The 16,457-nt window shown below is 39.3% G+C and overlaps 1 protein-coding gene across 7 annotated transcripts in view; it reads left to right on the top strand.

Annotated features, from left to right (window-relative positions):
- The first annotated feature begins 12 nt into the window (after positions 1-12).
- The window catches only part of htt (huntingtin), a 39,300-nt gene continuing 22,855 nt past the window's right edge, over positions 13-16,457 (top strand). For 3 of the 7 annotated variants that reach the window (XM_032563911.1, XM_032563913.1, XM_032563914.1), the window contains exons 1-26: positions 13-419; positions 1,259-1,342; positions 2,267-2,387; positions 3,222-3,281; positions 3,395-3,474; positions 4,232-4,370; positions 4,477-4,618; positions 5,345-5,523; positions 5,598-5,802; positions 6,135-6,182; positions 6,388-6,465; positions 8,019-8,401; positions 10,478-10,604; positions 10,676-10,791; positions 10,870-10,981; positions 12,047-12,184; positions 13,175-13,333; positions 13,419-13,516; positions 13,593-13,732; positions 13,814-13,877; positions 13,985-14,085; positions 14,190-14,336; positions 14,424-14,544; positions 15,012-15,157; positions 15,256-15,440; positions 15,578-15,795. In XM_032563911.1, the coding sequence (XP_032419802.1) occupies positions 322-419; positions 1,259-1,342; positions 2,267-2,387; positions 3,222-3,281; positions 3,395-3,474; positions 4,232-4,370; positions 4,477-4,618; positions 5,345-5,523; positions 5,598-5,802; positions 6,135-6,182; positions 6,388-6,465; positions 8,019-8,401; positions 10,478-10,604; positions 10,676-10,791; positions 10,870-10,981; positions 12,047-12,184; positions 13,175-13,333; positions 13,419-13,516; positions 13,593-13,732; positions 13,814-13,877; positions 13,985-14,085; positions 14,190-14,336; positions 14,424-14,544; positions 15,012-15,157; positions 15,256-15,440; positions 15,578-15,795 (3,489 nt within the window). In that variant the 5' untranslated portion in view covers positions 13-321. Of the gene's footprint in view, positions 424-1,258; positions 1,343-2,266; positions 2,388-3,221; positions 3,282-3,394; positions 3,475-4,231; positions 4,371-4,476; positions 4,619-5,344; positions 5,524-5,597; positions 5,803-6,134; positions 6,183-6,387; positions 6,466-8,018; positions 8,402-10,477; positions 10,605-10,675; positions 10,792-10,869; positions 10,982-12,046; positions 12,185-13,174; positions 13,334-13,418; positions 13,517-13,592; positions 13,733-13,813; positions 13,878-13,984; positions 14,086-14,189; positions 14,337-14,423; positions 14,545-15,011; positions 15,158-15,255; positions 15,441-15,577; positions 15,796-16,457 lie in introns of all 7 variants that reach the window. The other 4 variants (XM_032563916.1, XM_032563912.1, XM_032563915.1 and 1 more) reach the window with 3 other exon arrangements.

Here is a 16,457-nt window from a genome sequence, read left to right as displayed (position 1 = left end):
CGACGCTGCAACTTGTCACCACTTCCTGGTGTGACTGCTGGGTAGAACGCATTTGCTGCTGCATCAAAGATGGGACATTCTCAGCACGTATTTGGTTCTGTCAGGGTTAACATTGTAGGAAAATAAGCGGCAAGTTGACAGAAGTGAAAGCGGAGAGCGGGTGGCGGCTGCCGCGGGCAGCGTTAACCCTCGTCGCGCTACGCACCTCCTGCTCTCTTAGCGCTAACTTGCCCCCTCTACCTTATTCCACAGCGCTAGCTGGTTAGCGCAAATAGTAAATATTAGCTTCTCGGGCGAGCTTTCTCGTTGTGGATTGCTAAAATGGCCACCATGGAGAAGCTAATGAAGGCCTTTGAGTCTCTGAAGTCATTTCAACAACAGCAGGGACCACCGACAGCAGAGGAGCTCGTTCAGAGACAGTAAGTGTGGTTTTTAGATGCCACAAAACGGACACCGCTGCGTTACAGTTAGCCTAGCTCGCTAGCGATGCCAGTGTCTGCCCCCCCTCCTCTCCCTCCTCCCCAGGATAGTTTGTATATTACTACATAATCTGATCTTCTGTTTAATCTCATAAGAAATTTCAGGAATATTTCTTTATTATATTAGCGGGGCTATTTCTCATCATGGTTACAGCCAAGCTTATATGTGTTGTGATCAACGCTTAAGCCGATTCACTGACGCTCACGCACCTGTGCGGGGTCAGAAAGACCAATTTAAAGCATCTTTGATTGTGTTGTGAACTAGATTTGTCAGAAAGCTTTAGAACGATCTGTTTAAAATGTATAACACTCTTCAAACTACGACTGCAGACCAACGTAGCTTCATAAAAGGGGGCAGGTTCACTCATTGGAGTGATGTAATGGTACCATCCTGATGGAGAGCTGGGAGGATTCTGTTCTGGCTCTTTGTGATGGATGATATAAGTTAATTGGACTTATAGTAGCATGCCCACAGCTATGGGTGCAAAGTCATTAATTTTAGATTTTAATATTAAAGTTTGTAGTCCTGCAGAATAAAATTAGTGAGAAATTTAAGATTTGTATTTCTAATCCCATTTTTATTTGAATTACACTGTCTTTCCTTTTCTTGCTTCTGTTTGTCTCTTACTGTATGTATTAACATTTATTTTTTTATTGCATAGTTTTTTTTATAATCTGTTGGGTTGCAAGTAAAGACATGTTCAAAGAAATTAATAACTGCTTTTCTTCCGTCCTTCTCTGCTTCTCTTTGACATTGTGAATTTGTGATGCTTTTACAGAAAAAAGGAGCAAGCTGCAACAAAGAAGGACAGAGTGACACATTGCCTGACGATATGTGAAAACATTGTGGCTCAATCTCTGAGGTAGGCCCTGATAAAAGGACTAAAATGCCTTCTAATTAGTGGCCTTTCTCATCCACTCTACAGTGGAGAAATCCTACTACAATGTTTTTGTAGTTTATGTTTTCAGATTAAATATAGAAAGTAAATGCTCAACCAGATTCTTTTGTTTGGCAGTATTCATTTAAAATGTTTGTATATATCTACACACATGCAAAAATATGGCCTAAATCAAGAGATTTTTTTTTTTTAAAGACAACGTGACGAAGGAACAATACTCTTTCAGATTTTGAAGAGCTGCCTTCGAGTTAGATTTGTTTTAGAACCAAAGGCAGAGAAAATAACTACTGCTAGGAAATGCGTTTTTGACCACAACAAACCAGTTCCCTTAGAAGGAGAAAGTTTTATTAATATTACACAACTTTTTACATTTTTGTTATCAGCGACAATAATCAGTCATGTGTTTTAAGAGTAGCGTGGCCAAAACTGGTACAGGAACAAAAATCAGTGGTAAGGGGTTGTGATAAAAAAAAATCTTGAAAAAAACAAAATTAAAAAACTTGAAATTGAAGATAAGATTTTAGTTATTTGTACAGATTTCTGTAAAAACATTGGCCCCGTCCTGATCAAATTAAAGAATTTAGTTACCGCTGCACTGACTGGTTTATTTTATAAGCACACCATGACAGCACTCAAGTGTCTAGCCCCAGACAATTTTGTTGCATTTTGTTTTTATAGACAGCTTTTGCTTACTCCTGCATTTACAATATTTGACATGCAAAGGCATCCTTAGTGTAACATTGACCAAATCTTCCTAATTATGTTACTAGTGGATCAGTAGAAGGAATGGAGGCAACTTCTAGTAATTTATGTCAGTCAGTCATTTATAAAAGTCTTCATGCTTAATAATTGCCTGACTGTTTGTGTTTTTTTGGGGCCTGGAAACAGAACATCTCCAGAGTTTCAGAAACTGCTCGGGATCGCCATGGAGATGTTTCTTCTCTGCAGCGATGACAGTGAATCAGATGTCCGTATGGTGGCTGATGAGTGCCTGAACAAAATCATCAAAGTGAGTAATATTTTGTTAATTTTGTCATTGTCCAAGTTTTGAAGCTGGATTTTGTTGTTGTGTTCATGTTCACTTTTAACTAGTTTCCACTTGGAGAAAATCTGACACCTAGCAAATTTCTTTTTTGGACCAACTCTTCTTATTTAACATGAAAAGAGAGAAACTCATACTGAACTTGTATAAGATAATATGGAAAAAGTATGCAGTTGCACAAAAATATGAAACAAAAATCGGATAACCTGACCTATTAGCTTTTATTCAAAACAGAAAAGCAACAATTATTCCCACTGCTGCTAAAATATTAGTGTTGTTTTTCCAGGTGTGAACATTGTATCTAAACTTGGATAATTTACATGCGACATTTAGTATTAAAGGAGATATGTTCTCTGGAGCGATAAATCATGTGCTTCTCTTTGGCAATAGAATAGAATAGTAATAGACTTTGCCTGTTGCCTGGAGAAAGACGTTTCCCTGATTGCAAGTGTGCAGTTTGTTGTATAGGGGGTTGGAAGAACTTGATGTGATAATTGTTCCTGTTTTGAACCTTTATCTTTCCACATACATTTGTGAATAGCCATGCCTGTAACAAAGTAGAACATCCAAAGATTTGTGATCTTTTTGTTGAACTTTAGTCTTTAATCTTAAAATTGCTTGTAACTAAAAAAAATAAAATAGCCATGGTAAATTCCATTTGTTCTAAAAATACAATTGTAATTGTGCAGAATATCTTAATAACTGTTATACTAGAAGAACAGTTATTAAGATAATAACTATAATTATTGCAATAATTATTGAATCATTTCTGCTACTTACTAGACTCTTTTTACTCCCCAGGCTCTGATGGATTCGAACTTGCCTAGACTGCAGCTGGAGCTGTACAAAGAAATTAAAAAGGTATTAATTAAGGCTCAGACCTGGTTATGTTTTGTTGTTTAGTTCATTTTAGTCACAAAAGAGAAATGTAAAAGTTCAGTGCTTTGTTTAATGTGGTTCTCATGCCTCAACAGAACGGTGCCTCACGGAGTCTGAGGGCAGCTTTGTGGAGGTTTGCTGAACTCGCCCACCTCATCCGACCCCAGAAATGCAGGTAATGCTTCCTTATGTTAATATTTATTTTGACACCAAACTCTCAGTTAATGTATTTAAAATTAAGGCCTTAAATTAATTGAGAAACAATAAGTTGGTCTTAAATACATTATTCACAGATCTTAAATTTTGTTTTGAAAGAACTCTTTTGTCTCATTCTATGTAGTTTTTTTTTTTTTCTTGCAGTACTTTACTATTACGCATAACTTAGTCGTGTGCACTCATCTGTACGGTGTTCTGTGACTCAAGGCGGTTGTGGCTACTGGTAACTAGCTGCTAATATACCGTTGCTAACAAGATTTAAGCCAGCTCGCTGTTTTTGAAAAGTGCAAATTTATTGTCGGTTGGCTGGATGGTGTTCGTCTTTGCCATTGACTCAGTTCTATTGCGAACCCATATGGTTTATTTATTTGCAATTTTCTTTTGTATCATTTTTGCTGTGACAGAGATCTTAAATTCCATTCATTGTTAAAAAAGATCTTAAATTTCAGTTTTAGAAACTTGCATAAAGCTAGCATTAGGAAAACAAATAATTAGAACATATAGTTGTTAATTGCAGTGTCAATTATCAACAACTATAGAGTTTTATTGACCTACATTTTTATCCTTCTTGTTTTTGTTTTCCATTATTATTTTGCTCTTTTGAGTTGAAATATGTTGTTGTAGGAAATATGTTGTTTACAAGTAAGGATGAAAAACATCATCGTGTGAATCTTTTTAATTTTGTCATGTTTGTTCCATGTATTTCTGTGGTCCAGACCTTACCTGGTCAACCTGCTGCCATGCCTCAGTCGGATCACCAAGCGTCAGGAGGAAACCGTGCAGGAGACGCTGGCTGCAGCAATACCCAAAATCATGTCAGCGTTGGGAAACTTTGCTAACGATGGCGAGATTAAGGTATCCGACTCAGATGAGCTTATTCCTCATTGGATGTTTGTTGTTAGTGATCCTCACACTTTTGAAACGTGTCATTGTAGTACTGTAACTTTGTGGTTTTTTTCAGGTGCTGCTGAAGTCATTTGTTGCCAACCTGAAGTCCAGCTCTTCCACCATCAGACGGACAGCGGCCAGCTGCGCCGTCTGCGTGTGCCAACACTCCAGACGCACAAGTTACTTCTACACATGGCTCCTTAATGTGCTGCTGGGTAGGTCACACACAGACTGAAACACACAGAGTTGATGTGTGATTTTCTTTTGTTTTACTATCACAAGGATCAATTTTGTTGATTTACAGCGCAACTGAAACGATTGATCGTGATGAATCATTCATTGAAATAATTGTAATCAAAATTAGTAATTGATTCATTGTTAACTGGAGTATTGCTGAAAGAACAATACAGTAAGAGCAGTATTGTATTTAAGATAGCATTTAGCTTTTAAGATAACAAAAACCAAAACTATTTTTGTCTGTAAATATGTTCTATCTGGAACTCCTGAAGTGTCATAATTTTAGCTTCATGTGGTTCAAATTGTATGAGGAAAATATATAACTATGAATTGGTTAATCCAGAAAATAAGCAACAGACCACATCTACATGTTATTGATAAGTTGAGCAGAAGGGGCTGAACTTTCTGCTAGTAAGATACTAACAATATGTTGTTAGTATTTTTTGTTATCTGCAGAAGCATTCTTTTCTACAAATAATCAAGTGTACACTTGTTATGTTAGGGAGTGCTATGTTATTGCATTTTAGGTAATGAAATGTTTATTCTCTTATTTAAAAATGGAATTTAATTGCTTATTTGCATCTTTTAATAAAATTTAATAATTGATAGATGAATCAATAACTAAAACAATCGTTAGTTGCAGCCCTGCTTTACTTGAAAAAATAAGCTAACTCACACATAATCTGCCACGTCTTCTCCTTTAGGCCTGCTGCTTCCAGTCGATGATGAACACCCTAGCCATCTTATTTTGGGGGTGCTGCTAACTTTTCGCTACCTGATGCCCCTGCTGCAGCACCAAGTCAACACCAGCAGCCTCAAAGGGAGCTTTGGAGTGATGAGGAAGGAGGCCGATGTCCAGCCAACACCTGAGCAACTCCTACAGGTCAGATCAGTTGTGTTTATTTGTATGTATTTGTGTTTTCATTCTCTTTGGCTGAATAATTCCTGTGTCTGAAGGTGTACGAACTGACGCTGCACTACACGCAGCATTGGGATCACAACGTGGTCACAGCCTCCCTGGAGCTCCTGCAGCAGATGTTCAGGACTCCCCCGCCGGAGCTTCTGCACGTGCTCATCACGGCCGGCAGCATTCCTCACGCCACCGTGTTTCGTCAGGACACGGAGAGCCGCGCACGCTCGGGCAGCATCCTGGAGTTCATCGGTAATCCCATCAATCTATTGGGACAGATGGTTCATCCCTCTAATGCTTAGCGATATGGGCCTTCAAATATTTACTCAGTCAACTAGCACTTAGCGCACCAGTTGACTGGCTGTCTCAGGTGACCTTTAGTTCATTCATGCACACTGATCTAGTCAATCTGTTCTCCATTCCAACTTCTGCTTTGGTATAACTTTTTGTCACTGTCTTTGCTCCTTAACTCGCCTCCTTTTGTCCATGTATAAATATCTTTGTTTCCTGCAACACTCCATCGGCTTTTGCTGCTTTTTTCTCTTACGTCTTGTTTCTGTTTGCTGTTTTCCTGACTTATGCAGCGGGGGGAGGGTCTTCCTGCAGTCCACTTCTTCTCAGGAAACAGAGAGGTGACTTGTTTGTTTATGTTGTGCTCACCTCGACTTACACTCTCTAGTTTAATGGAGGTCCTGGGCAACCATACCTTCAATTTAGTCTCTTAAGGCCGTAGATTTCCATACGTGTTTCGATTCTTCCAAAAAAGAGTATGCAACCATATCTTCCTGCTGCATGCATCATAAACTCTTTACCTGAGAATAAATCTGAACTTTCCAGGTAAAATTCTTTCTGGAGAAGAGGATGGGTTGGAAGACGATCCCGAAAGAGCAGAAGTCAACGCTGGAGCCTTCACAGGTGAGACATCTCCATTGTCTGCAAAAAAAAAAAAAATTGTAATATGAAATTCTGCAAACACAGAAGGAGGTGCTCTAGGAACATAAATAAGATGCATTGCAGAAATTCACACAAACCTTGATGTAATTAATTGAAAGTTTAAGTTAAACTCTTTTTGGCCTCTAACAGCGTTTTTTACAGGATTTTCTATGTTTGGGTCCATCCATCTTCCCTGTCATAAAAAGCATCCCCGTAGCATGATACTACCACCACCACTACAGAGGATGCGTAGTGTTAGTTTGGATGGGATTCAAAATGCGCACCACAATTTTTCACTTGCGGAGCTTTTGGGCTCGTCTCAATGTCATGCTTCACGCTGGTTTTATATTATTTAAAAATTATTTTTAGTATAATTTTTCCGGTTACACGATGCATCAAACCGTATCAAATGCTTTGTCCACTTAGTCAGACAGAGTTAATGCGCTCGGCCGCACGGAGATCAGAAAAACTTGAGCAACAAACTTGAGCAGCCACAACAGTTTCTGTTTCTGCGCAGTGCAGCGCATTTGACTCATCATGCAGGGCCGGTCCTACGCTGTATGAGGCCTGGAGCAGAATTTGACCTAGGGGCCCCTCTTCCTGCTAAAAACATCAGCACCTCTAACAGCTCCTGTGTTAGAGGGAGGGGAAGTAGATTAATTGGCCAACCTAAAAAGCAATAAGTTATAATTGCAGTTTACTAATTTGTATTTGGGAACAAACAGAGCTCAAACTCAAAGATTAAACTCACAGCATCAGATTGTAGCTATGGTAACAAAACAATCTAACTGTTAAGATTATTCTTTGAACTTTTACTAAGTAAACTTGCCAGCTCCTTAACATCTTAAATTTAAATGTTAAATAATTTTAAATATTTTAATTTATGTATGCTGAAACCATTAAATCAAATTTAGCAGCATTGATAATGTCAATAAACAAATGTTACATTTATGTATCTCTGGTTTGTGTTAAAATATTAGTCTTTATGGGGCCCCTGAAGCTCTAGGGGGCCTGATGGAGCCTCTGACTTAATTTGGATTAAACAGGAGTGCAAATAATTGATATTCATTTTAATTGTATTTTTGGATTAGTTGTTTTTAAGACTAGTTGTGGGTTTAAATAGCGTTTCGCTGGCGATGTTTTCCCATAACTTATAACTATCCAGTAATATTTTTACTTTTCTTGTCGACTTAACATCTTTTAATACAAAAACATGGTGACCACCGGTGGACCGCCTCGGTTCCCCGACCACCGGGCGTAGCAAATTTTCTGGGGGAAACCCTGTACACCCAAACTAAAGCAAAGCAACACGTGGAACATTTTTAAATAAAATATGTTAAAATATGATGTTATGATTTTGTGTTGAGGGACCTCATGTAAACTTGTTAAGAAACTTGAGAATGTGCAAAGAACATATCGTCACGTGCTCCAGTGTTTGTTTATTTATCTTTTTACATAACAGTCTGTTAATTCTCCTTTCTAAGTTTTTGAGACGACCTTTGTTTTTAAAGTTTCTTCCCGTGTTCTTTCGGCAGACGGCTCGTCTGCTGCTCAGGTCGACATCATCACAGAGCAGCCTCGCTCTTCGCAGCACACGCTGCAGCCTGGTGACTCTGTGGACCTCAGCGCCTCCTCTGAGCAGGGTGGCGGAGGCGGCACATCCGCATCAGGCACTCCCGAGTCACCCAATGAAAACGAGGAGGAAATGCTGAGTCGAAGTTCCAGCGGCGCCAACGTCACCCCGGAGACAGCCGACTACACAACACCAGAAAACGCCACCCCTGAAGGCGGGGGGCCGCTCGGCGAAGGCGGGATGGCGCTGGGCACTAATGATCGATCGCTCCCACCAAGCGACTCCTCTCAGACGACCACAGAGGGACCGGATTCGGCCGTGACACCTTCGGATGTAGCAGAACTGGTCAGTAGAACTCTGTTGCTATGAAATGCTTTTCTTATGTATCTGCTGTGTTTTTGTGTTTACAGGAAACTACAGTTACACTGATTAACTCTGACATGTGAGGGAAGCTGCTTTTGTTTTTAGCTCAGTAAAATCACAATCTTACTATTTCCCTGTGAAACCATTTTTGGTAAAGATAAAAAAACTGAATTTGGGTAAAAATACTTCTGAACAGGTTCCATCAGTATTCACCAATGACATTTAAAATAAGCAAGAAGGAGACTAGGAGAGACATCAGCAGAACACTGATGGAGCGACAAGCTTCAGTGGCTGACGGATAACAAATGTTGGCCGGGTTCTTCACCAGTCACAGCTTTATGGGAGAGAGGCAGTGAGAACGCCGCTGTTGATTAAAAGTCAGATCAAATTGACAACAGCTTGCCAAAAGGCATGTGGGACTCTCCATGGTCAAGTGGAAGAAAACTTTGGGATGATCAGTCTGAAAAAGTCTAGAGTTTTTACTTAGCAAATGTTTAGGAACCCTAATGGCTAGATCAAAATGTAACTTTTTAGCTACATAACTGTAAATGACTGGAATCAGCAATTCAGTAAATGGTTCAAACTGTAAATACCAATGTAAGATTTAGTCCTGGAAAAAAGCCATGAAGTTCATCTTTAACCCTCCCGTGGTCTTAAGAGACCACAAAAGTTTTTTGCTCTGTGCGAGGTCCGGCGGGGTCACACTGACCGCGTGTGCTCTTTTACAAGCTTTTTTTTTTGTATGTGTGTAGTTCAGGAAATTGACAGTCTGACGGGACAACCCCCACGCTTTCCAGCTGTCCATGACATTTTCTGTGCTCCTCCTGAGACCGCGTGAGGGTCAAGAAACAATACATTTTAATAGAACCGGAACAAGTTGTCAGAAATGTTTTTCTCCTTTTCAGGCCTGTTTTCTCATAAAACACCTCTAATACAGTCATCACTGAAGTCTTTGGTTAGCAACATTTTCTTCCCGCAAAACAAGACCCCAAACCAACTCTTGTCCTCTCTAATGGTTTTGCCTTCCCCCTTCTTTATCCTTGTCCACACCTTGCCGCAGTCGCGGCCCTCCCTGCAGCAGGTAGTCGAGCCACCTCCGCTCTCGCCGACTCCCACCGAAGGTCCCGACGCGCCAGGCAGCAGCTCCTCTGTCTACACTGCTTCTTTCTCCTCGTCGTCTTCTCTATCTGTCTCGTCCTCTTCCTCCTTCTATGCCACCTCCTCTTCTAGCACTAGTGACAAGGTCAGGTGATTTGAAAAGAAAGAGAGGCGCCTGCTTGTTTCTGAAATCTTTGGCTTCCCTCTTTCGTTCTTCTTTCGTTGGCTTGTTCATTTCTACCCCTGCACTCAATTTCCTGGGTTGTGATGGCATCTTTTCCTCTTGTTGTCATGGACGGTAGCTTATGCCTCCTTTACTTTTCCCTAATTTTGAACGACTCTCTCTCAAAAAGCAGATGCTTTTGAAAGACTGCGGTTATGACCAAGGATGTGACTGGCTTGCAGTGAGTTGTAAAAGATGAAGCATGAAGAGCTTTTCCTTCTTTTGTTCATCCTTAGATCAGATTCTCTGTTATTTGAAGATGCTGCAGAAGACTTTTGCTCCAGTGAGAACAGCAAAATTAAAGCAACATGTATTTGAAGTCCCTTCATCTGGTCAAACATTTTTAAAAATAAAGCTTAGCTTAAAATATTCTAATGAGAACTTATTCCTGTTAGAATAAAAGCAAAAGCTTGATTTTCCCTGTATTATAGAAGCTGCATTTGTGTGAAGTCACCAGCCCCCTGCTTTCTACTGTATGTACTTGATTTGCTGTAAATTGTGTTTTCAAGCATGATTGAGTAGACCTTTCCAAAATGCGTGTTTCATGTAAAGTTTGGATTCTCTCTCATGTACCCTTCTTATTTTCAGCAAATTGGATTCAGTAGTTTGAAATTTGACGTGTTTCTTTTGCATGCTGGTGTTTTTCCTACTGGGAGAAACTTGGGCTTTTGTTGGAGTTTTGCTTGTGAACTGAACTTTTAATTCTCTCATGAAGACGTTTTGTGTGTCAAACTAAGGTCCTGGATGGCAGCGAGAGCCAGTACTCCGGCATGCAGATAGGAACACTACAGGATGAAGAAGATGAAGGAGCAGCATCTTCCTCCCAAGAAGAACCCTCAGAGCCGTTCTTGCAGTCGGCCCTCGGTAGGCAGGCAGCTGAATATGAAAACCCGTGTAGATCTCTGTCATCCTAACCAAGATGTTTTTGTGTCCAGCTCTGAGTAAGCCTCATCTGTTTGATGGCCGAGGTCACAATCGGCAGGGTTCAGACAGCAGCGTGGACCGCTTCATTCCCAAGGATGAGCCTGCTGAACCCGAGCCTGACAATAAAGTACGTCCACGACTGTGGTCAGTGATCAAAGAAGTAAATCACGATTTGTTTTTGATCATGTTGTTAAATGTCTGGCAGCCGTCACGGATAAAGGGTCCGATTGGACACTACACAGACCAGGGGGCGGAGCCACTGGTTCACTGTGTGCGACTTCTTTCTGCTTCCTTTCTTCTCACAGGACACAAGAATGGTGAGCAGCTGCTTCAAGCCACGGCTTGAAATTGAATATGTTTATATTTGCAAAATTAGGCTGGATACTAGACTACAATTTTATCTTTTCTAATATTTTAAGAGTTTATTAACATAAACCTAGGATTTAAAAAAAAAAAAAATCTAAGTATAATGAAAGTTTTTATGACGCCGGTCTATCAAAGTAAAATACGTTGGGGATGCAACTAATGATTTTAGTAATCGATTATTCCATCAATTATTTGGAAAATCAGGATTTTAAAAAATGGGCCCATTCTAAAGATTTTTCATTCAACTGCTTCAGCCTTTTTTGTAAAATATTAGAAATACATTAGAAGATAGAAAAAGGTGCTTAATAGGACATTTTGTTCTTTACACAATTTGAATCAGATGAAGCTAAAACTATGCCATTTGAGGTGTTCTAGGTAGAACATTTACTTTTTTTTCTTCTTGTTTTCATATATGCAAAATGTTTATATTTTATTGCACAGTTTTGGCTTAGTTACTTCCCTGTGGCTGTTGTTTCATCAAATGGGCTTTTTTTTAGTCTGTATACTCAAAAAAAAAAGTATGCAGCTAACAATTAACTCAGTTAATAATTAATGTTGTTTTTTTTAATTAGTTGAGCGTTATTCCCATAATCTATTAATCATTTCAGCCCTAAAATGCTCTTATTCCTAAGCCTTTTCACACATCGTCATGTTACAGTTTCAGCCTTGTGGGTTTCATTGCATTGTGATGATACACAAAACTGAGTTGACTGGAAAGAAGAGATTTTATATTTTTGTAAGATTAAGAATCCTAACTTTACACAATTTATTTTACGTAGGACTGCCAGAGATTATTGATGAATATTGTGGTAACAATATGACTTACAAATGATTAACTAAACAATATGAATGTGTCACAGAAAATGTAGATGGTAGATGGTGTGTAGTTTATGGATTGCATAAAATTTCAATGAAACCAATTTTGTGCTTTTAACTTGCAAAAGGTTGAATAAATGAGTTTTAATATTTGTCAATTTATGTCTATCCATACAAGTGTTTGTTTGTTGTTTCTTCAGGGTTGATTCCTGATAAAGAGGTTCGAGTGAGCGTGAAGGCGCTGGCGGTCAGCTGCGTAGGAGCTGCAGCAGCGCTGCATCCTGAAGCATTCTTTAACTCTCTCTACCTGGAGCCACTGGATGGCGTCCCAGTTGCAGGTGTGACGGCAAATTCAGTTGTCAAAACTCTTTTGATTGTGTTTGGGTTAAAAAATTATAATCTGTTGAAGAACGTTGGCTGTCGTCCTAATCCCATAATAGGTGAATACATGTGAAGTTGGTTTAATGCAGGTGGGAAGGTAAGGCCAGAGGAGTTTCAGACTTTGCCAGCAAAAGTGTAAGTATTGATAGAAACTGTAAAAAAAATAAATAAATACATCAAAAGACAGAAGAAACGATTGATTTAGATATTGATGAATCAATCAATTATTCTAGTGATTTAATTGGATAAAACATTTGGCACATTCTGCAGATTTTTTATTTAAGCCTCTTTTATAAAATATTAGATACAGAGAGAAGATGTGAGAAGATGCAAATAAATGATTTAATTCCTTTTTAAATAAGGAAAAATGCCTAAAATGCAACAAAGTAGCATTCATTTAGTAAATGGTAGATCATTAAAAAATGCTTCTTTAATCAACATGTGAAAAGCTCAGACCTTTCTGCTCAACTTAACATCAGTACAGTTTGGTGTTGATCTGTTTATTTTTAGATGAACTTATTAATGATTGGGTAGCAAAAGGTGATTTTTTTTTTTTTACAGAATTTGAACTTAGTGAAGCTAAAACTATCCCGCTTGAGGAGTTCTGGGTAAAATGTATCTGCTAACAGAGAAGATTTTTTAATCTTAATTACAATATATATATATTTTATGTACAGTTTTGGCTTAATTACTGCTACGATTGTGTTCTTCTTTCAGAAAATGATTTTTTCTTGAGCCTATATAATTGCGTTAACAATGAAACAATTACTAAATTAGTTAATGATTATTTCAATCATCGATTAATCACATTTAATCGATGATTGAATGTGATAATTATCACAATTCAGCCCTAGTGATAATTATCAAAACTGTTGAGTAGGGAAAACAGTTTTGATCATTTTTCTGCCAGCTGTAGTCTGACAGCTGTTTGGTCTGTGCCATTGCAGAGCAGCAATACATTAGTGATGTTCTGGGCCTCATTGAACACGGAGACCCCCAGATCAGAGGAGCCACAGCCATCCTCTGTGGAGCCATCATCCAAGCTGCGCTTACCAAAACACGTTACAATATTCACACCTGGCTGGCCGGTGTGCAAAGTACAACAGGTTTGTGTCTTTTTTGTTTTTTTGTGTTGAACTTACTGCTGAGCTGATACGAGGCTGAATGTTATTCCTGGACTCTGCTCTTCAGGTAACCCTCTGTCCCTGGTGGATTTGGTGCCTTTGCTCCAGAAAACTTTAAAAGACGAATCCTCGGTCACCTGCAAGATGGCGTGTGCTGCAGTCAGGGTAGGATGGGCCTGCAGGAGCGTCAGTGGTTTGTGTCCGTTTGTGTTACTGAGTCTGTGTTTGTGGTGCGTTCCAGCACTGCATCATGACGCTGTGCAGCAGTACGCTGAGTGAACTCGGGTTGCAGCTGGTGATAGACCTTTTTGCTCTGCGGGATTCTTCCTACTGGCTCGTTCGCACTGAGCTCCTGGAAACTCTGTCCGAGTTAGACTTCAGGTGAGATTTGTTCCTTTTGACTGCTACCGACATGTGTCTTTGCTTCCATTGTACATTTGGTTGTTTTTTTTCTTGTTTTAGATTAATTAATTTCTTGGAGAGAAAAACTGAAACTTTGCACAAAGGAGATCATCACTTCACTGGGGTATGCTGCCACCTTGGCTTTTCTTTGTTTGAAAGTAAAGGTGGATCATTGAGAGATTTTATTCCGAGAAACATGTCGCGGTCCTAAATTTGTTTGAATTTTTTTAGCGATTACGGATTCAGGACAGAGTCCTGAATAATGTGGTCATCTATCTGTTGGGAGACGACGATCCAAGAGTGCGACACGTGTCAGCCTCGGTTGTTAGCAGGTATGCTAGCTCTTTTGTATTTGAACAACAAGACCACACCACTATATAATCCAAGATCTTAACCCAAATCTCTATTTTTTTTCTCCTGCGCCTCTTCCTTCTAGACTCGTTCCGAGATTGTTCTTCGACTGTGACCAAGGCCAGGTAGATCCAGTGGTGGCGATCGCCCGGGACCAGAGTTCAGTCTACCTGCAGCTACTTATGCATGAGACACAACCCCCGTCCCAGTTCACAGTCAGTACAATCACAAGGTATTGTTCATGAAACTGAAGGACAGTGTCAAGTATGTTGAAGTTAGCTTCAAGGTAAATGGGAGAAAACTTTTCTCTTTCCTTAAGGACTTATCGAGGCTACAACTTTTCTAATTCTGTGTCCGATGTCTCATTGGAAAACAACCTGTCCAGAGTTGTTACTGCAGTCTCCCATGCTTTCACATCTTCCACCTCCAGAGCGCTAACTGTAAGTTTTCAGAAAAATGCTCAGTCATTTATTATCTCTGTTGCAAGTTTCTGATGGTGTTTTTTTAAAGGGGGGGGATGTTATTTGTAATCTTTTTTTTTTTTTTTTTAGCTTTATATCATGTTATAATGTTATTCCCTCATCAGAAACATATTTGGAGTGTTGCTTTGATTCTTTTATGCATGTTAAGAAATATTCCATTATGCTCTTTACAAACATAAATGGCATAATAGAGGAGCATTGCTGTGATGACTTGCTGAAGGCAGGAGCTTCTTAAATAGACAGAGGCGAATTTCAAGGTGTCAAACTGCAAAGTCAAATTTCTTTGAAGTCATATATGTATAGCGTTTTTATTACAACTGAAAGTAACAGCAACCTGATTGTGCTGTAAAATGGCACTATGTTCCTGGAAAATACATACTGCTACCCATTTAAGGTATTTAAACATTCTCCTTCTTTCTCTGCAGTTTGGCTGCTGTGAGGCCTTGTGTCTTCTAGCATCAAATTTTCCTGTTGGTACCTGGAGTACAGGCTGGCACTGTGGCTACGTTAGCTCTAGCAGCAACTTTTCTTCTCGTTCTAGTCTCAACCGCAGCAGAGGCAGGACACTCAGGTTTGAGAACCTTTGTTAAAATAAAATCTCCCTTAATGGTTTTTGTTTTCCATTCATCAGTAAACCATTAAGCAAAAATTTTGATAATCCTGTTATAGTTTGTCTCAGAGCAGCAACGCTCCAGCCTCTTTGGCCACCTCCTCGTCTGCGCTGGATTCTGAGCGGAAGACGCTGACCGTGGGACCGGCCAACATGGTGCTCTCCTTGCTGTCTTCTGCGTGGTTTCCTCTGGATCTCGCTGCACACCAAGATGCACTTGTGCTCTGTGGGAACCTGCTTGCATGTGAGAAATTTGTGTTAAATTTTCCATTTGTTTTGCAGAATTGGTCCTTTTTATTATTAAAACTTATGCCACTTTTTGCTTAATCTTTTGAAATAAAGAGAAAAGTATTGATTCTTAATAGATGTCACTGTTCTCAGCTGTGGCTCCTAAATGCTTACGCAACCCCTGGGCTGGAGAGGAGGAAGGAAGCGCTGGGAACACTGGTGCAGGCCCAAATAAAACAGAGGAACCCTGGACAGCCCTGTCAGAGCGCTCCCTGGTGGCCATGGTGGAACAGCTGTTTTCTCATCTGCTAAAGGTTCTCAACATCTGTGCGCACGTTCTGGACGACACGCCGCCAGGACCAGCAGCTAAGGCAAGCCCGACGAAAAACAGCTTATATTAAGTTTGAGTTTTGTCAAAACTGTATTATGGCCCCATTTTGCTAGCAGTATTCTATAAGATTCCTAGGCAAAGTTTTGAAAAGTATGGGTTTTGAGTTTTATTCTAAATTTAACTTGGATAAAGGGTTAGCACAAAATATGAAGAAATAAAACAACACTAAAGAAAATGATTAGAGTTGTATTATAACTTAAGGTTTTTTCCAACTATGTGATCATTTGAGTACTAAGAGAAAAATAATTGATATCTCACTGCATTTTTCACCCTAAATACTTCCTGGATCATGGAGTTAACCTGGGCAAGTGTTTTTTGAAATAAGTTGTTTTTATTTTTAGATGCCAATCAAATATTGGGATTTTTAAACTGACTTTGAAATGAACTAAATACAGTATATCAGAGACCAAACAACAAATCAGATCAAGAGGTTCAGACAAATTCTCCATTTCAAAATTTCAAAATTTTTGATTTTCTTACAAGAGTTTAGAAATTTGATTTTAAATTATTTCATATATTTTTATATTATTGCTCCATATTTGACAAATCACAAAACAACAACATGCTTATGTTTGCTTCTGATTCAGCAGTGAAGTAAAGGGCTAATTCAGTTTAAAAAAAAATCTTGACCAACTGTCTTTA

Source organism: Xiphophorus hellerii, chromosome 5, assembly GCF_003331165.1.
Source record: "Xiphophorus hellerii strain 12219 chromosome 5, Xiphophorus_hellerii-4.1, whole genome shotgun sequence".
In the NCBI taxonomy this organism is placed as follows: Eukaryota; Metazoa; Chordata; class Actinopteri; order Cyprinodontiformes; family Poeciliidae; genus Xiphophorus; species Xiphophorus hellerii.
This window is presented reverse-complemented; position numbering and strand designations above follow the sequence as displayed.